The 22,115-nt window shown below is 34.8% G+C and overlaps 1 protein-coding gene across 1 annotated transcript in view; it reads right to left on the reverse strand.

The window, feature by feature from the left end:
- The window catches only part of PIGK (phosphatidylinositol glycan anchor biosynthesis class K), a 124,133-nt gene that overhangs the window by 40,527 nt on the left and 61,491 nt on the right, over positions 1–22,115 (reverse strand). The window contains exon 10 of the mRNA XM_040470687.1: positions 829–913. Within this exon, the coding sequence (XP_040326621.1) occupies positions 829–913 (85 nt within the window). The remainder of the gene's footprint in view (positions 1–828; positions 914–22,115) is intronic.

A 22,115-nucleotide genomic window follows, 5' to 3' on the forward strand; every position in this document is an offset into this window, starting at 1 on the left:
ATAAGCTCAAACCAGTACTTCTTCTAATCAAACCAAATTAGCTAAGTGAAAATTCTTTTGGTTAACAAAGACATATGGAAAGGCTCATAATAATAATGAACAGGCACTAAAATTCTGACATATTCCGATTTTTAAGGGCTTTTAATCTATAGATTCTGAAAAATCAGGTAGTTCTCAAGGCCATGCCTCTTGTCTCTTGTCAACAGACCATTTAAAATTAGGATCTGTCCAGGGCAGAGCCAGACTTCATATGCTATCAAAATCACACTACAAAATCTTAGTTTAAATACCTACCACACTGCCTTCTCTAAGATTATAGTTATGCAGAAGGGATGATAGAGTCATTATAATTGGGGATAAAAAAAAAAAACCTGCCCACATGACATTTAGAATTACACTTTACAAGAGCTGATAATGGGGTAGGGTGAAGGAAGTAAGGAAAGACTGTTTTCTTATTTTAGCTACTCAAAAAAATTACACCAAATGACAATTTTTCAGCTCTTTCTCCTTGTCACTAACAAGAACTATACACAATGGTTCAAATGAAAGTTTTCTGAAATTAAGTCTTGTTGTTAAGTAATGAACAAAAGATAATTCTGATTTTACCCTGTATTTTATATAAGAATTCCACTATACACAGCAAGTAGCCTTTTAATATTGTGCTTTGAATGAGACTTTCAACTGTAATAGGTGGAGTCCAAATAGGGATAGATGGCCTGGAATGCCTTTCAGCTATAGCACATTGATTCTGAAAAACCCAACAAACACAATTACTTTTCAAAGATTAAAAATCTTGTTTCTTTCAAAAGAATAAAATGGAAAGCAAACCTGGTGTATTATCTGAGCTACAGGAAGTTGTTCAGCATATTTCAGAGGTTCCATTAGTTCCTCATCCATCCACTCTTTCTCATATCTGAAAAAAGGAGTTAGAAAACACACGACTAAGGTAAATACTATTTTTAAATATGGCAAATATCTAAATATGCCAAATATGAAAACTATTAAAAATCTATACTTAATGTTTCTGAAGTAACTAGTATTTATGAAAACCTATGAAAAACCACCTAGTGATAATTTTTAAATGATGTAACCATAAATACATTCAAATTGCATTTAATTACAATGTAATAAGATTAGTTAACATTATCTAATATTCTTGGATTCTGTCTTTTACTCTGAGACTTAAAACTATTTAAGAATTTCCCATTTATAGGGTGTGCTTTTTAATATGGTATTTAAAGGACTTCAAAACCTGGCTCAGAACACATTCAACCTCCATGTCCAGCAACTCCTCCTCTAGGTAACGGTCTGTTGTTGTCAACCACATCCCCAACTACTGGCCACCTGCCAGTGGGCCTTAGCTCCACGCCTCTCTGATGCTCTGCATTCTGTTTCCTGTTTGGACCAACCACCAATCCCTCCTTTATTTACTCTTCCTGCAAAGATAATTATTTAAGCCTGTTTAAGACACACTTTGACCTCCCTGAAGACAAAAACCATGTCTTAGTCTTTCTTGTATATCCAGTGTTTACTTACAATACTCAATAAATGTTTGCTGAATGAATATGTGAATAAAATGAAGACAACAATAACTGAGAGGCTGTTATTTTATATTGAAAAATATTTTCTTTAATATCTCCACTTACGATGAGATGCAGAGTTCACATAATAAGACCTAATATAGTATAAAATAGTAAAGTGCACAGTAGAAATAAAAATAAAATCTCCCCAAGTGAAGAGAATTAGAAAAAATGTTTTTAAAAAATTGACCCTTTTTTGAAATAGGAAATCATCAGATTTCAAAATAAAAGGAACTAAACGTATTCACCCATTTTTATCTATAAATTATATAGCAACTTATCGACTTAAAAACTGAATTTTAAAAATTTAACCTTGATTTATCTTGAAAAATAATCAAAGAGACTAGTCTAGGGCTACCATTAAGGAATCTGATGATGAGAAATCTGGAACCTATCCCCAAAAATAGGCAGATATATAAATAAGGACAAAATTTTGCCTATGATTTAAGAGCTTAAAGAACCTCGTAACTAGATAAAAATCTGTATACCTTGCAGAATAAGTATAAAAGTAATTAATTTGGGGGAATTTTGAAGACTCACTCATGATAAAAAAAAATTGTCTTAAAACATTGCGTTATAGGGACAAAACGCAGAATGGTGATTGCCGGGGCAAAGTAGGAGAGAACAGAGAATTATTGTTTACTGGGTAGTTTCAGGAATGCCTGGTGGCTCAGTTGGTTGTGCGTCCAACTCCTGATTTTGGCTCAACTCATGATCCCAGGGTTGTGGGATCGAGCTCCACTGAGCTCCGTGCTGTGTGTGGAACTTGCTTAAGATTCTTTCTCTCCCTCTTTCTCTTTCTCCCCCACCCCCACTCTCCCCTGCTCGTGGCACTCTCTCTCCTCTCTCTCTCTCTCAAATAAAAAATAATAGTAAAGATTAAAAAAAATAAAGGGTAGTTTCAGTATCGAAAGATGAAAAAGTTCTGGAAATAGATAGTGACGATGGTTACATGATAATGTTAATGTACTTAGCCACTGAACTGGATATTTAAAAATGATTACAATGGTAAATTTTATGTCACATTTATGTTATGGGCTGAACTGTATCCTCCCAAAATTTGTATGTTGAACGAGTACCTCAAGATAAGACTGATTTGGAGACAGGGTCTTTAAAGAGGTAATTAAGGTTAAATGAAGTCATTAGGGTAGGCCTTAATCCAGTGTGATAACATCCTTATAAAAAGAGGAGATTAAGACACAGGCAGACCGAGTAAAGACCAAGTGAAGACACTGAGGGAAGACATGGCCATCTATAATTCAAGGAGAAAGGGCTTTAGAAGAAACCAGTCCTGCCAACCCCTTGATCTTGGACTTTTAGCCACCACAATTGTGAGAAAATAAATTCCTGTTGTTTAAGCTACCCAGTCTATAGTGCTGCATGATGGCAGCCTTAGCAGACTAACACATTTTACCACAATTAACAATCAAATACAATACAATACAATACAATACAATACAATACAATACAATACAATACATAATAATAAAATAAAATAAAAAGTCCATTATCAAAACCCCATTATTTTAAAATGTTCAACTTCACAATGTATATTTAAAAAGCCTATCTACATTTTTAGGTATATAAAACACATACCAAGCAACAAAAGAAAAATAGATACATCAAATATCATCAAAATTTAAAACTTCTGTGCTTCAAGAAAGTGAAAAAACAACCTACAGAATGGGAGAAAATTTTTGCAAATCGTATATCTCAAAAAGGATTTGTAGCAAGGATATATAAATAGCTACCACAATTCAATCATAAAATCACTCAACTCAAATTTTTTCCTTCATCATCAAAGAGATTTCTAAGTGAAACCGACATATATTTGTATTTTTTTTTTTTTACTGTGTGTCTGTGGAGGGGAAGAATACAATGACTACTCAATACAGTTTGGTGCCACTGCCTTGATTCCTACAATTTCAATAAATATCTGCTGAAACAAATGAATAAAGATTAAATCATTTCAGTACTTCTAAGAGTACATACAAATATGAAAAAGGCACTCGTTCCTGTTTATTCCAAAAATCTAAAGTAACAATATATAAGATGGAATACATTTCATTCACAAAATGTCTCTCAATATAAAAGATACAAAAATATTGGAAATCTAGCAATTTGTTTTGAATGACTTTTTAAAAATGTCAAATAGTTGGTATGAAAAATTCCAGACATATTTCTATATATTTTTTGTTATTGTTTTATTTTTTTCTGAAACATCTGAAAGTAAGTTGCAGATATGACAGTTCACATCCAAACACTTTAGTATGCATCAACCAAGGGTAGGTTTGAAAAATTTCTTAATAACTGCAAGACATTTTTAAAAAGTCATTCCAAGCACAATTCACAAGAACTCTTGGTTATCACTTATCACTATGGACTTAGAAGTGTTTTACTTAATGTTTCACAACAAATTACAATTATTTCTCATTTTTAACTTCTTAAAAATGTCTCTCCATCATTTTCTTAATTTATACGTTGATAGAAGTGTGATATCAAAGCTGATTTTCTTTCAATTTTAATTATTTTCATTTTTTCTTTATTTTTTTTTTTTTAAGTAGGCTCCACGCCCAGCACAGAGCCCAACACAGGGCTTGAACTCCCAATCCTAAGATCAAGACCTCAGCTGAGATCAAGATTTGGACCCTCAACAGACTGGAGCCACCCAGGTGCTCCTAGTTTCATTTTTAATATATTTTAAATTTTAAAATTATTTTTATGTTTTGGCTTGGAGGCTTGGTCTTTTTTATACTTCTAAGGTCTAATACATATCTATGTGTCCATGTATCCATAGGATATAGCTAAGTCAGTTGTTCTAGATCAATTCTCCCAGGCACACAGATCTTTCAGTATAGAAATGAAGATCTCCTTTTATTTCAGAAAAGTTTATTATCATTTTAAGTGTTATTTCTGTTCATTTTCCATTTGCTTTTCTAGTTCAGCTTCTTGAACTAAATATATTGGATTTTCTCTATCACTCTCTCTCTCTCTGGTCCTTTTAGCTTTCCTATTTCAGTTTCATTTCCTTGACTCTCTCTCATTTCTATTCTTTATGTCCCTTACTGAACTTTTGGTAATTTCTATCTTCACTTGGGTGCCTTCTGATTTAGTTTTCATTTCTAAAATGATTTTTGTCTTCTATCGATTTCTTTCCAGAGTTCAATCAGTTCCTGTTTCATACATCTTCCTGTTGTTTGTACATTTTAGTTGTGAGTTTTGGAACTCTGATTCACGGTGTTCTTCAATAATGCAATTGCTTGCTTAATATAGGCTATTCATGTTCTAGTGTTGTATTTCAGGTTTCTTCTGTTTTGTGGCTTTTCTTTTATTGTTCCTTTCGTTCTCTCTCCCTACCCCCACCCCGTGTGTGCGTGTGTAAAAGGTGTTATTTAAATTTTGTTTTCTTATAGCAACTTTATACAGCTCCTGGCTTCTTTTTCTTTTCTTCTTTTTTAAAAATGTTTATTTACTTTTGAGGAGGGGGGGCAAGGGGCAGAGAAAGGGAGACACAGAATCTGAAGCAGGCTCCAGGCTCTGAGCTGTAAGCACAGAGCCTGATGTGGCTCAAACTCACAAACCATGAGATCATGAACTCAGCGGAAGCCGAACGCTTGACCGACAGAGCCACCCAGGCACCCCTGCCTTCTTTTTCTGTTAAAGATTATCCGTACTTGTTTTCTCCAGGATCATCAGTACCAAGTTGCGTTGAGAAGAGAGATAAGTTAGCTTATTAGGTTTCTCAGTTCAAGAGCACCCTCCTCTGTGAACAGAGTGAAGTGTACACTCTTGAATAAATAGTACTTTTTGTGGCGGTGGTGGGTACAGAATTTGTCTTTCTAAAAAAAATTATCTTATTTCTTTTAGACCCTTGTCTTCAGTTGCTTCTTTCTTCCCTTTCACTACCAATCCTCCAAAGGACAAACCCCCACCCTTATGAGGTATCTTCCATTCTCTCAGAATTAGTGCTTTCCCCAAATTGTCACCTAAGATCACCCACACTTTCAAAGCCCCATCTCCCAAATCCTCTGAGCTCAGGGCTCTGATCAACTAGTTCATGCTTATAGTGTAATTCAGAAAGTAAGAAAACTACAAATATTAATTTCAATGTACACATGGCTGCCATCCTAAGGGAAGTGGGAATTCTCTCTAACAAAATGGTAAGGTCTCTTTCTTAAAGCCATCCTAGTATTCCTTTAATGTTTTGAGTCTCTCCTAAAAGGATATAATTTCTCTACTATCCTTCACTAAGATCTACTTAAATAACTTAACAAGTGAGTAATTTCTGCATGGAAAAAGCTGTGTATTCTTTTTTTTTTTTTACTTTGCTATTTTCTTTCTTTCTTTTTAGTTTAATTATTTGAGAGAGGGGGAGAGAGAGAGAGAGAGAGAGAGAGAGAGAGAGAGAGAGAGAGACAGCATGAGAGAGAGTAGGGGAGGGGCAGAGAGAGAATCCCAAGTAGACTCCGCACTGTCAATTCAGAGCCTGACACGGGGCTTAATCCCACATACCGTGAGCTCATGACCTAAGCTGAAATCAAGAGTTGGACACATACCTGACTGAGCCACCCAGGCGCTCCCACTTTACTATTTTTTTAAACTGTGTAGAAAATAGTAAGTGGAATTTATTTATACTACAAAAGGGTTTTAGATCCAATACAGCGTTGCTACCATCTCAAATCAAAATACTATCCAAACTCTCTACGTAACTGAATAAAATACTGCTGGAAAAATTCTGACATCTATAAAGTTAGTCTTTACAAACCTTCATCTTGTGTTCTTTTACTCTGTCACTGATGCCCACTGCCCTCAAAAATCTTTCTGTGCTCTCCAAGCACTCCTGAGATAATACTGTGAAATTATGTACTATGTCCATTTATGAGGCCATCTGATTCAGAAACAGGTGAAATCTTTATTCTTTATTAGATTATTTGTGTATAAAATGACATTGCTTCCTGTGAGCAGAACACCAAGGCACCTTTTCAAACACCAGATATATACCCGACAAAAAAGAAGAGGAAAGCATAGACACTGTGCTATGCCAAATACAAACTAAAAATTAAGATCAATAAAATAATTCAAGACACATCACCTAGGGCAATCCAAAATCACAAAGAAATTCTCAAAACATCAAAAACAGGAAGCTAGCCAAGTTAGCATAGCCTCTTGAACATGGTATCTCAAAATAATTATTTGAAACTAAACGTATATAGTGAAACTAATTTCCTAACACAATATTGTCTTTTAAAAAGGATGAAAAAAATTCCACTTCTAACTGTATTTTTTTTAAATGTTTATTTATTTTTGAGAGTGGGGAGAGGGGCAGAGACAGAGGGGAAGAGAGAGAGGGGGAGAGATAATCCCAAGCAGGCTCTGTGCTATCAGCTGCAGAGTCTGACCAGGGCTCTATCTCATGAACTGTGGGATCATGACATGAGCTGAGATCAAGAGTCAGACACTCAACCGAGCCACCCAGGTGCCCCCTAAACTGTATTTTTAAAAATGTTGAAGCATTCATATCACTGACAGCACATATTGTTGTGCAAGATATACCTGACAAACCTGGGCACTATGACATTCTTGAACATTTAAAGATACTCTGAGGGAGAAAAGAACTCAAATGTATTGGTCAATAGAGACAAACATGAAATGCTATTACAACTCCAGAAGGTCCCAAGAGTCAATGAAGATTATTTTCGTGAAGACAGGTTATACAATGAGACAATAATCTAATGTATCATTTTCTTGAAATGAAATCCCCTCCCAAGTTTGCAGCATCACCGTTCTTGTAATTATCAAACTAAAAACTTGTGAAAGAAGATATTAAAACATAACGTTGTATATTACTTACTTTGAAGAGGCACAAGGAAGATGATGAAGCAGAGGAAAGAAACATAATGTGAAGTAGAGAACAGAAACTTAATTCCTAAGAAAACTAAGGTTACATTAAATTATGGCCCAACTGTTGAAATGCATCTTATTTTCTGTCAGCTTGCAGTATGATATAAAAGTGCGCATAGCAGTTAAAAAAAGAATACCTCCTGAGCAACTCAGAAAAGTGGTTTTAACAAAATCCCTAAAAACAAAGCTCTAGTTCTCACTGAGGGACTTCAGAAGTAACCTCTTGTCTGGCAAAAGTTGTGGGCAGGCTTTCCAAAAGTTCACAGAACCATCTAACTTTTTTTTTTTTAATGTCATTTTTTTTCTCGGTGGTTTTTAATTTTTTTTTTTTTAATTTACATCCAAATTAGTTAGCATATAGTGAAACAATGATTTCAGGAGTAGATTCCTTAATGCCCCTTATACATTTACCCATCCCCCCTCCCAAAACCCCTCCAGTAACCCTTTTCTCCATATTTAAGAGTCTCTTATGTTGTCCCCCTGTTTTTATATTCTTCTTGCTTCCCTTCCCTTATGTTCATCTGTTCTGTATCTTAAAGTCCTCGTATGAGTGAAGTCATATGATATTTGTCTTTCTCTGACTAATTTCACTTAGCATAATACCCTTCAGTTCCATCCACGTAGTTGCAAATGGCAAGATTTCATTCTTTTTGATTGCTGAGTAATACTCCGTTGTATATATATATACCACTTCTTCTTTATCCATTCATCCATTGATGGACATTTGGGATCTTTCCATACTTTGGCTACTGCTGGTAGTGCTGCTATAAACATTGGGGTACATATGTCCCTTCGAAACAGCACACCTGTATCCCATGGATAAATATCTAGTAGTGCAATTTCTGGGTCATAGGGTAGTTCTATTTTTAATTTTTTGAGGAACCTCCATACTGTTTTCCAGAGTGGCTGCATCAGTTTGCATTCCCACCAGCAGTGCAAAAGTGTTTCCCTTTCTCTGCACCTTGCCAACATCTGACATTGTCAGAGTTGTTAACTTTAGCCATTCTGACTGGTATGAAGTAGTATCTCATTGTGGTTTTGATTATATTTCCCTGATGATGAGTGATGTTGAACATTTTTCATGTGTCTGTTAGCCATCTGGATGTTTTCTTTGGAAAAGTGTCTATTCATGTGTTTTGCCCATTTCTTCACTGGGTTATTTGTTTTTTGTGTGTTGAGTTTGATAAGTTCTTTATAGATTTTGGATACTAACCCTTTATCTGATATGTCATTTGCAAATATCTTCTCCCATTTTTTGGTTGCCTTTTAGTTTTGCTGATTGTTTCCTTTGCTGTGCAGAAGCTTTTTATTTTGATGAGGTCCCAACAGTTCATTTTTGCTTGTTTCCCTTGCCTCCAGAAACATGTTGAGTAAGAAGCTGCTGTGGCCGAGATCAAAGAGGTTTTTGCCTGCTTTCTCCTCGAGGATTTTGATGGCTTCCTCTTACATTTAGGTCTTTCATCCATTTTGAGTTTATTTTTGTGTATGGTGTAAGAAAGTGGTCCAGGTTCATTCTTCTGCATGTCGCTGTCCAGCAGCACCACTTGCTGAAGAGACTTTTTATTCCATTGGATATTCTTTCCTGCTTTGTCAAAGATTAGTTGGCCATACGTTTGTGGGTCCATTTCTGGGTTCTCTATTCTGTTCCATTGATCTGAGTGTCTGTTCTTGTGCCAGTACCATACTGTCTTGATGATTAGAGCTTTAGAGTATAGCTTGAAGTCCGGGATTGTGATGCCTCCTGCTTTGGATTTCTTTTTCAAGATCGCTTTGGCTATTTGGGGTCTTGTCTGGTTCCATACAAATTTTAGGATTATTTGCTCTAGCTCTGTGAAGAATGCTGGTGTTACTTTGATAGGAATTGCATTGAATATGTAGATTGCTTTGGGTAGTATCAACATTTTAACAATATTTGTTCTTCCTATCCAGGAGCATGGAATCTTTTTCTATTTTTTTGTGTCTTCTTCAATTTCTTTCATAAGCTTTCTATAGTTTTCAGTGTATACATTTTTCACCTCTTTGGTTATATTTATTCCTAGGTATTTTATGGGTTTTTGTGCAACTGTAAATGGCATCGATTCCTTGATTTCTCTTTCTGTCGCTTCATTGTTGGTGAATAGGAATGCAACCGATTTCTGTGCATTGATTTTATATCCTGCAACTTTACTGAATTCATGAATCAATTCTAGCAGTTTTTTGGTAGAATCTTTTGTGTTTTCCATATAGAGTATCATGTCATCTGCAAAGAGTGAAAGTGTGACCTCCTCCTGGCTGATTTGGATGCCTTTTATTTCTTTGTGTTGTCTGATTGCAGAGGCTAAGACTTCCAATACTATGTTGAATAACAGTGTTGAGAGTGGACATCCCTGTCTTGTTCCTGACCTTAGGGGGAAAGCTCTCAGTTCTTCCCCATTGAGGATGATATTAGTGTTGGGTCACTTGTATATGGCTTTTATCATCTCGAGGTATGATCCTTCTATCCCTACTCTCTTGAGGTTTTTTATCACGAAAGGATGTTGTATTTTGTCAAATGCTTTCTTTGCATCTATTGAGAGGATCATATGGTTCTTGTCCTTTCTTTTATTGATATGATGAATCACGTTAATTGTTTTGCGGATATTGAACCAGCCCTGCATCCCAGGTATAAATCCCACTTGGTCGTGGTGAATAATTTTTTTAATGTATTGTTGGATCCGGTTGGCTAGTATCTTGTTGAGGATTTTTGCATCCATGTTCATCAGGGAAGAACCATCTAACTTTTATACATATGGAATTACCTTTGTAGAGTTAAAGGCAATTCTAAAATGGCAGTGGTGGGGGTGGTCAGAGAAAAACCTGTCAAAATTGTTGAGCACATACCCGGCAGTAGGCACTCTATAAGGCACATAAAACTAAAGTTATATGTGTATTATTCTAGTCATTTTATTTTGCTCTCACATACACACATGTATACATGAAAAATATTTAGAATATCTATAAATAGTTTCATTAATAAATTATATTCTATGTATAATTCAGTCACTTGCATTTTTCATTTAATATTATGTTTTTGAGATCCAAGCATATAAATATGACTATCAACCTAGTTCATTTCTGTTAATACCTATATGGTATAATATGAAAATGCTCCATTTTATTTAGATATTCCAACATTGATGGACATCTGCTTACAATTATATATTACTAGAAATAATGTTGCAATAAATGTCCTTCCAGCTACTCTGTCTGCATGTGCAAGAGATGTTCTACAGCAGGGACAAACTACAGCCCACAGGCCAAATCTGGTATGTCACCTGTTTCTGTATGTCCTGTGAGCTAAGAATAAGGATGGTTTGTAAATGTTTTAATGGTTGAAAAAACAAATCAAAAAGAGAATAATATTCATGACAAATGAAACATATAAAACTCAGATTTTAATGTCTATAAATTTTTATTTGAACACATTCATCTGTTAATGTATTATCTGTTATTGCCTTTGCACTAGAACAGCAGAGTATTGGCAACCAAGACCATATGACTTATAAAGATTAAAATATTTATTATCTGGTCCTTTATAGGAAAAGTTTGCCAACTCCTGTTTTAGAGTAACTATTTAAAGATGGGACTTGGTGGGTCATAACTTACACACTTTTAAATTTTGCTAGAAACAACCAAATTGCAATGCAAAGGAACTATATCAATTTATCCTGCCACCAGAAATGTGTGAGTTCCCATTTCCCCGCATCATCACTACTTAATATTCTAAAACAGTATCTCATTGTTTTAATTTATATTTACCTTTTAAAAACATATCTAAATGGTTACTGCACAAGAGTCTTTCCTCTTTTCCAAATATATTTATTTTGGTCATTTTTCTATTTGGCCTGTCTTTTTTTTTTTTTTTTTTTTTGTATCAATGTGCAGATTTATTTACATAAACTGGATAGAGTTCTTTGACATACATGTCACAAATAATTTCATTCACACTTTCTCTTAACTTTGTTTACATTTTTATTATATATGATATTTTAATTTGTTGCAGTAAACTTTATCGATCCTTTTTTTATTTTTTAAGCTTTGGGTAGCATGTCATCTTTCCCTACTATTTCTCTACTCAAGTGTGTGGGGTTTTTTTAATGTTTATTTTTGAGAGAGAGAGAGAGAGAGTGTGTGTGCACAAGTGGGGGAGGGGTGAGGAGAGGGACAGAGGATCCACAGCAGGCTCTGTGCCAAAAAACAACAGCCCAACGCAGGCTCAAACCCACAAATCGTGAGATCATGCCCTGAGCCAAAGTCGGACGCTCAACTGACTGAACCACTCAGGCACCCCTATACTCTTACCGAGTTTAATAATTGTGGAATGATAGATTCTCTTAGATTTTCTATTATATAGTCTATAAAAAACAAAACAAAACAGGGAAAGTTTGTCTCTTCCTGATTCTTACACCTGCTATCTTTTCCCTTGTCTTCTCTGTATTAGTTGGGACTTCCTCTACAAATGATCAATTGATGAAATTATAGCCATGCATCTTTATTCTGTCTGAATGTCATTGAGATGCTTCTAAAGATTCACTCTAAAGTATAATGTTTGTTGGTGGCTTTAGATACATGGCCTTTATTAAGTCAAGGCAGCTCCTTTTTATTTTTCAGTCATGTTGCTTTTTTTCATCGCTAATTGATGAATTTGCATCAAATGTTTTTCTCTGTATCAACTGAAACAATTATAAAATATTTCTCATTTAACATATTAATATATTGAAATACATTAATATATTTTTAAATCCTAAACCATTCTCTCAATTTTAAGAACTTCCATTTGGTCAGGAAGTATTTTTATTTTATACATCACTGGATGTGACTTTTATTTAAGATTTGTACATCTGTGATCATAAGTGAGGCTGGCACTATAATTTTTCATACTCCTCTTATCTAGTTTGGTTTTAAAATTAACTAGTTCCACTAAATGAGTTAGGTAGCATGCTTTCTTTTTTATTCTGTTCATAGATGTCAGCCCCACACGTGTCTGACAGATACCAGAGGTAAAAAGACATTTAAGTTGGCAGTTTGTTGGGAGAAGGTACACTTTTTTTTTTCCACCGAAAAAAAAGCAACTATTTTTTTACCTGCTTTTTTCCTAAATTCCCTCTAAATATAGCTTTAGCCACATTCCAAGTGATCCTGTGCCCTTATACTGAATTTCACATATACAGAACATTTTGGGGTTTTGTTTTTAATTTAATACGACCACCTACTCTTTCAAATGGGGTATTTGGTCTAATTATCTTTAATTTCATAACTGATATAGCTGGATTTCTAACTACTATTTTCTATTTCCCATCTTTTTGATGTTACTTTTTCTTTTTTTCCTTCTTTTGAATTAACCAAATATCTTATTAATTCTTTTTCCTTATTAACGTGATAGTGATACATATATTTACATTATAGTGGTTACCTGGGACATTAGAACACCCAACTTTGACTTGTTAGTCTAATCAAGCTGATTACTTTTACCATTTCTCCAATAAGAATAGCATTTTACACCCCATTTATTCCTCTTTTGTATTATTATTATATATTTTAATTCTACAGTATTTTTAACTCAATGAGTTGTTTTTTTGTTTTTGTCTCAATAATATGAGATTATGTTAAATGATATACTGACCTATTCTGACTCTCTTCACTCCTTACTGAATTTCTCTGTTTCCCTTTAAGACCATTTTATTTCTGGCTGAAGAACTCCATTTATTTATATTTTAGCTCAGGTGCACTGGCAACAAATCTCCTGTTTTATCTGTCTGAAAACATCTTATTTCACCTTCATTTTTGGAAGATACTTCTGTTGTGTAAAGAATTACAGATTATAAGTTTTCTTCCTTTCAGCACTTTAAACATGTCATTCTATTGTTTTTGGTTTCTACTGTTTATGTCAGTATTAAAGGTAATGTCTTTTCTTCTCTCATGGACTTTTAAGATTTTCCTCTATGATTTTTCAGCATTGATGTGCCAAGTTGTGGTTCATCTAGCTTAGGGTTAGCAGAGTTAGATGAATGTGGTTTGAAGGGTTTCCATAGTTTTGCTCATTATCTCTTTAACTATTGATTCGTCTCTATTATCAATCTGTCCCCTAAGACGCTATACATGCTATAGCATTTTACTGAATCTACTATGTTTCTTACTTTCTTTTCTATTTGTTTCTTTCTTCCTTTCTCTGCTTCAGCATGGATATTTTCTTTTTTCTTTTTTTTTTAATATATGAAATTTATTGTCAAATTGGTTTCCATACAACACCCAGTGCTCATCCCAAAAGGTGCCCTCCTCAATACCCATCACCCACCCTCCCCTCCCTTCCACCCCCCATCAACCCTCAGTTTGTTCTCAGTTTTTAAGAGTCTCTTATGCTTTGGCTCTCTTCCACTCTAACCTCTTTTTTTTTTTTTTTCCCTTCCCCTCCCCCATGGATGTCTGTTAAGTTCCTCAGGATCCACATAAGAGTGAAACCATATGGTATCTGTCTTTCTCTGTATGGCTTATTTCACTTAGCATCACACTCTCCAGTTCCATCCACGTTGCTACAAAAGGCCATATTTCATTTTTTCTCATTGCCACGTAGTATTCCATTGTGTATATAAACCACAATTTCTTTATCCATTCATCAGTTGATGGACATTTAGGCTCTTTCCATAATTTGGCTATTGTTGAGAGTGCTGCTATCAGCATGGATATTTTCTATTGACTTGTCTTCAAGTACACTAATCCTGTTTTCTGATATATCCAATTTGTTATTAAGCCATTCATTGAGTTCCTTAGTTCAGACACTACATTTTTCAATTTTAGGATGTTCACTTGTTTTATATATATTCATATTCTCTGGTGTTTCTCTTTCATCTGTTTTCAAGAATTATTTTTCCTTTTTTCTTAAACATATTAAACACATGGTTTAATATGAACTTGTAAGGTTCTTACCTACTAACTCCAAGTTCTGGATCACTTCTGGATCTGCTTCTATATTATGATTTGTTTTGTTTTTGTTAGTATATGGTCAGTGTCCTGTCTTATATGCGCCTAATTTTTGATTGATGGTATATAGGACACTTCATAATTAAAAATAAAAAACCTATTGACGATGCTATTTACCAACTGAAAAATCCACATTTTCCTCTGCTAGGCAGCTGGAGAGTAGTGATCTGATCACTTCCATTTAACCAGAGACTGAGTTGCATTAAGACTGCCTTATGATTTTGTTAAGATTCATTTTACCTCTAATTTGTCCCTATCTTATGGTAAAGACATTCAAGGTTTAAACTGAAGCCTGGCAGGTCTTTAGTAGACTACAGAAAATTCCACCATGCTTTTGAAAGGTTTCTGGCTTAGATTTTTGTCCCTTATCCTGTGCAACTTCAGAACTGGCACTCCAGGCCCACTGAACTGCCAAAAGCTATGCTGATCACTCTGTCCCCATAAGTGACCCTTATCAGAGGCCAAACCTAGATTCCTCTAATGTTGAGGTGAACAACTTTTTTCTGTAAAGGACCAGAGAGTATTTTATGCTTTTTGGCCATACAGTCTCTGTCAAAACTACTCAACTCTGCCATTATAGCATGAAAGCAGCTATGGACAATACGTAAATGAATGAAGGAATAAATATGGTTGTTTTCCAATGAAACTTTATTTACAAAAACAGACAGCTGGACAGATTTGGCCAATGGGCTGTAGTTTGCCAATTTCTGTTCCTGTTGCACTGCAAATCAGTAAGTATATCCAATGGGAAAAGTAACTATAAATTATGTGTCAATTCACCACCATCCCCGTAACTGTCATCCCTCAGCTGGTATGTTCCTTGGGAGCTCTCACCCTTAAGATCTTTATCTTCCCCAAATTACAAAACTAATAAATTCAGCTCTAGTTTTCAAGAGGTTTCCTGCTTAGCAGTTAGGTTTACTTTAGTTTCATATCTTGAGAGAAATATTTTGAAAGGGAAACTGGTTTTGTGATTGAGTGACAACTGTGTCACTCTAGCCTCAAACAATCACCAAAAATTCTGGTTTCTCTATCCACAAGCAATGACCCACTTCCTGGACCAAACTCAGATTCTCAATTTCTGTCCTACTCCGCAAATCAGTAAATTAACCCAGTGGAAAGTGGCTACAGATCTTCAGCTCACCTCTGAGAAGTTTTCCCAAATCTAGATTTTCAGCTTCTTGGTCCTCATTGCTTCTGTACTTCTCTGATGTCCTTAAAAATATTATATTTGCCTGGTTCTTCTAGTTGTTCTTGGTGGGATCATAAGCCTGTTGTGAATTACTTCGTCCTATCCAGAATCAGAAACTGTATATACTACTTTTGATGTTTAATATTTTCATTATTACTCATTTCTGTTTTTTTAATTTACATTGATATTTTATGTATTCTAAGAATTACTCAAAGTATGTTTTAGAATTTCTACACATATATATTTTAAACAGTTCTCTTTTTTGTTATTGATTGTAACAATTCTATGGTGATTAAAAAAAAGTTCCATAAGATTCCAATACTTTGTAGTTTTAAGATGTGCATTTTTGGCCAACTATGGGTAAACTTTTTAAAATATTACATTTGGGGGGTGCGCCTGGGCGACTCAGATGGCTAAGCATCTGATTCTTGGTTTCAGCTCAGATGATGACCTCACAGTTCGTGGGTTCAAGCCCTGCATCAGGTTCTGTGTTGACAATGCAGAGCCTACTTGGGATTCTTTCTCTTCTGGCTCTCTGCCCCTCCCCCACTCATGCTGTCTCTGTCTCTCTCAAAAAAAAAAAATTATATTTGGCTTCAGAAGAATGTTTTCTAATTGCTGAATCTATCAGATCAAGCTTGTTAATCATGTTGCTCATATCTTTAATTTTAAAAACTTGGGGAGAAATCATTTGTCAGTTTCTAAAAAAAAAAATTCTTATAATGTAATGTTGAAATCTTTGTCTACAATGGTGAATTTATGAAATTCAAGTATGTAAATTAAAAAAATATAGTTATGTTATTAAGTAACTGAGTTAACATGCTTTTAAACTTTCTAATGAGCTAAACTTTTAATCATTAGTTACCCTCTTTATGCTTCCTAATGCCTTTTCCTTAAGTCTATTTGTCCAATATTAATACAGTCATATAAGCTTTTTTTCCTTAGCAGTTGCCTGGTTATCCTTTTATTGTTAGCTATTTAATGTCATTATGTTTTATGTCTGTAGTTAGATTTCTTTTTATCCTAATATGATGATCTGTTTGGTTTTGTTTTTTTTTTTTAATGTTTATTTATTTTTGAGAGAGAGAGACAGCGTGAGCAGGGGAGGGGCAGAGAGAAAGGAAGACACAGAATCTGAAGCAGGCTCCAGGCTCTAGCTGTTGGCACAGAGCCTGGTGCAGAGCTTGAACTCATGAACTGTGAGATCATGACCTAAGCCAAAGTCAGATGCTTAACTGAATGAAGACACCTGGGCGTCCCTGGTAATCTCTGTTTTTAAAATTAATTTAAATTAAAAAATAAAAATTAATTAAAATTGAGTAAAATTAATTTATTTAAATTTATTGTTATAAGCAAACATAATCATAATTATCTTCTTAGTTTGTAATTTCTATTTTTTCTGCCTTTTCTTGTTTCACATTCACTTCTTTGTGGCCCCCACATTGATTTTTTTTTAATTCCATTTTTTTCTCCTGTACCATTTTTATCTTATTTCCTCTATTTCTATTAATTTAGTGGTCATTCTCAAAATGTAAAATGCATACATAACTTGCTGTCTAAAGCTATTAAAACTTACCACTCTTCTCCCCCTCAAAAAAACCTCAAAATACTTTAAAACCACCTCCTCTCCTTATGTATTATTGTTATTAAATACACTAGTGTTTCAATTTATCTTACTTCCCCAATTATCATCATCACTGTTATCATAATTTTAAAACATACTCAATTTTTTGTTAAATTAACTACCATTTTACTACCACTCAGACCTCTTTCCCAGCTCCTTTGCCTTTTTCAAGAAGTATAATCTCCTTTAGACATTGTTTAAGTAAGGTGTATTGATTTAAAATACTCAGCTTTTATATGTTTGAAAATGTCCTTATTTTTTGTTCATTCTTTAACCATAGTTTAGTTGTATAATCAATTTTAATCTGAGTTATTTCCTTAAACTTAACTACCCACAAATAGACTCACAGTTTTTTCTCCTCTCACAGAAAGCCATTCTAACTCAGAACTCTAGATTTCTATATCAATAATTATCATTTAGGGAGCCTGGCCTTCCACATTTACTTACCCCTTGGATTTTAGCTCCTTACATGTTTTCCTCCAACAGATTTTCCTATTACTGAGGAAAGTGGAGCTTCCTATTGGGAACCACTGTTCAGCAATGGGCTCTCATAAATACTTTCTGCCTCACAGACAGACAGAAAGGCCTGCAGCAAAATAAAGCATGGTTCCTTGTAAAAGCATTTTTGAATTATGGTGTATCTGGACATGTCATGGGTTGGCTTTAGGAGAGGGACCCAACTCATCCATATTCTTTTCATAGTAAGTTTAAGTAAACCTAGTAGGGAGACAAAGGGTCTGAACTTGTTGCCAAACGCCTAGGAAGTTGCATGTTTGGAACACAAGCTGCAACTACCTAGAAACATTGTACATTGTACAAAACTGAACCTGTGCAGCACTCCCAATGAATAAGGGGATGCCACCAGTTCTGGTTCAATCTAGAAAAAGCCAGAAACACCATTTATCAAACTGTGTTGTTTCCATTTAACGACTTTCTTGGTAGCTCAGCTATGTATTTAAAAGTGTGTATGGGAGGGGGGCTGTTTGTCTGTTTTGTAATTTACAGCACATCTAGGTATTTCATAACAGAAGAGTTTTTTCCCCCCATAAAAATGCAGTCAGCAACAATTCTGAAAATGAAGTCAATTGATTGTTCTTTAACTTCAAACCACCTCTCTAACTCATTTATATTCATTTCTTATTTTTGGAAAAGTGATATGTATCTAATTCTGAATATTACAGGGTATTCTTTTATTGAGAAATGTTTCCTTCTGATGAAATTTCAAACTATGAATGCCAAAGGCCATTAAAGTCAAGTTGCGTTTTTACATCTAAGGTATCAATGGGATTTCTCATATTCAGAGCCAACTTACTGGCAACTTTCATGTACTCTTTATTACTAGAAGTTACCTAATTTCTAGATATTCAAGGTTTTATTATGTTCAATTTTCAACAAATGAGAAAGAAAAAACTACTCTTAACACTAAAATCATACAAGATATATTTTAATCATTTCTGTGACTTAGAAGACTTATTACAGTGTTTTTGAATAGAAAGAAATCATTATGAACATTAGTTACTTTTTAAAGCATAAGTTAAGCTCTATCATTAGATACAAAGATTTAAAGGTATATATCATGTTTATACAAAGCAATTAGTACAGTCACAACTCCTTGTATTGCAAGCAACAGAAGCTGAGGGTAGAATTTCTAAGCCACAGATTACTTACACTCATGATCTATGCCTCACCATAGAGCTCATTATTACCTGCTTCAGTACCTTACAGCAAAGTGCAAAAGACTGTCCTCCAGCATGCAGTTTTTGAATCAACTAACAGAAATCTAAAACACTGTGTTCCTACTCCATCTCTCACTATACTTATGTTTAATATACATATATTTGGTATAAAAGTAAACACTTAAAAAATCATATATACTAATTTTAGTACAACCCAGTTTAAACTGCCTACCAAGTGTCTGAATCTCTGACTGACAGTGTTGTTCAGACCCACTAAACTAGCCCACTACTACTCAGTGTGATCCAAACTAATTCTCAGCCAGTATCCACACTTACTACTATCATGTGACAAATTCATGTATTCTGAGATCATATCCTTTGAATTGTTATTTCATTAATTTTCATTTGTTTATCACTTTAGATAAATCATATTAGAAAACATCAATTAACATTAGAAGCTGATCCCATAAGATGAAGAACAAAGAAAGGCTCTTAATATCAAAGTTAAAATGAGGTTGATCAATCTTACAGAAAAAAAAAATCTGTAACAATATGCATGCTTTCCTTAGTATAGGTACTTTCAGAATAATATGTAAAAATTTTATAGAATTAAAGAAAGGACAAGTCTGGAATATTATTGACTATAACAAGAACTTTGTATAACTGAATCTCAAAAAAAGATGGAGAATGACAGAACTAGTCAATGTTGCATAGATTAAAGTTATTTGCAGCTCAAATAAAAATTACTAATAAATGTTTGTTTCATGAAGAAACAATATGTTCCCTTTCTCACATAAATATTTAATAACTATACTACCAAGACATAGTCAAAATCAAACATGTTTTCAATTTCCTGGTTTTTATTTTTATGACAAAATTAATTTTAAAAGAAGCATTTTTAATTACTTGTTACCTTGTAGAAATTTCTCTATTACACTTATAGAAAAATATACTTTAAATAGTATTTATTATATCAATTTAATGAAAACTCACATAAATGACTTTACTTGCGGTTTTTAGGTACGGTTTTCAAATTATCATGACATTTCTAATTATCATTAATTACCCCTGGGAGAATCATAATATTCTAATAATTTTATAGCCACACCCCAAAATTGATGTCAATTATGAAGGATATTGCTGGCAAAGAACTAATGACCCTGTTCTTTACCAGGTTTATCCCCCCCCCCACACACACACACAATAAAATCTATATAGTTTCACACTAACAATACCATATTGGAATGAGTGTCCTAAGAGACTGATAGGCTACAACAATAAGCTAATATTTACAAGATAATTACTGCTAAGATTAAAACACAATGAAATTAGCAGAAAGCCTGAAATAGAGTTTAAAAAAAATCAACTACATGAGTAAGTACGGAAAGGCCAAACTAACAATAACTCCTGTCAATGAGCAATATGTGAGGCATGGCTGATAAAAATGTAAACCAAACTATATAAACAGTGCTACAGAGTATACCAAAAAAGATGGTAACACTCCCACTGTATCTTTTGTACTGGAGGAGAGACGTCAGTATGGCTGCCATGAGTTTTACTTGGCATGCTCTTAAAAAAGGTATTGATGGGGCGGCTGGGTGGCTCAGTCAGTTAAGTGTCTGACTTCGGCTCAGGTCAAGACTTCATGGTTCATGAGTTTGAGCCCCGCATCAGGCTCTGTGCTGACAGCCTGGAGCTTGGAGCCTGCTTAGGATTCTGTGTCTCCCTCTTTCTCTCCCCCTCCTCAGCTCATTCTCTGTTTCTCTCTCAAAAATAAATAAACATTAAAAAAAAAGGCACTGATAAAGTTGCTCATTTTTATATATATTATCCCCAATCCTCACAATAACTCTGAAGGGAGAGAGTAGATCACCCTTTAAGAGATAAAAATATCTGAGTTTCAGAGAGATCAAGTAATGTGCCTAAAGGCAAAAGCAGAGAATTAAACCAGAATTTGAATGCAAGTCCATTCACCTCCATACTCTTTCTACTGCATCAGATTGCCTTAAAGGTTCCTTCTAGCACTAGGATGTACAATTTAGCAACACTTCATCTGCAGAATACTTGAAAACCAGGCAACAAGGCATACCATGATTTCAGTAAAAACGGCAATTTCTGAAATGGGACTACAGATTTATATTAGTAATATAAATGTCTTCTGCCTCTTGCTTTACCTACTAGCTACAACCCTGAAGTGTTATATATAAATCAATTTAAAAAGTATTGAATCCAAAAACAAATAATCCAGTGAAGAAATGGGCAGAAAACATGAATAGACATTTCTCTAAAGAAGACATCCAGATGGCCAACAGACACATGAAAAGATGCTCAACATCGCTCCTCATCAGGGAAATACAAATCAAAACCACACTCAGATATCACCTCACGCCAGTCAGAGTGGCCAAAATGAACAAATCAGGAGACTATAGATGCTGGAGAGGATGTGGAGAAACGGGAACCCTCTTGCACTGTTGGTGGGAATGCAAACTGGTACAGCCACCCTGGAAAGCAGTGTGGAGGTTCCTCAGAAAATTAAAAATAGACCTACCCTATGACCCAGCAATAGCACTGCTAGGAATTTATCCAAGGGACACAGGAGTACTGATGCATAGGGGCACTTGTACCCCAATGTTCATAGCAGCACTCTCAACAATAGCCAAATTATGGAAAGAGCCTAAATGTCCATCAACTGATGAATGGATAAAGAAATTGTGGTTTATATACACGATGGATTACTACGTGGCAACGAGAAAGAATGAAATATGGCCCTTTGTAGCAACATGGATAGCACTGGAGAGTGTTATGCTAAGTGAAATAAGCCATACAGGGGCGCCTGGGTGGCTCAGTCGGTTAAGCGTCCGACTTCAGCCAGGTCACGATCTCGCGGTCCGTGAGTTCGAGCCCCGCGTCAGGCTCTGGGCTGATGGCTCAGAGCCTGGAGCCTGTTTCCGATTCTGTGTCTCCCTCTCTCTGCCCCTCCCCCATTCATGCTCTGTCTCTCTCTGTCCCAAAAATAAATAAACGTTGGAAAAAAAAAAAAAAAAGAAAGAAGCCATACAGGGAAAGACAGATACCATATGTTTTCACTCTTATGTGGATCCTGAGAAACTTGACAGAAACCCATGGGGGAGGGGAAGGAAAAAAAA

This window comes from Herpailurus yagouaroundi, unplaced genomic scaffold, assembly GCF_014898765.1.
Source record: "Herpailurus yagouaroundi ecotype Mexico unplaced genomic scaffold, PumYag 77, whole genome shotgun sequence".
In the NCBI taxonomy this organism is placed as follows: domain Eukaryota; kingdom Metazoa; phylum Chordata; class Mammalia; order Carnivora; family Felidae; genus Herpailurus; species Herpailurus yagouaroundi.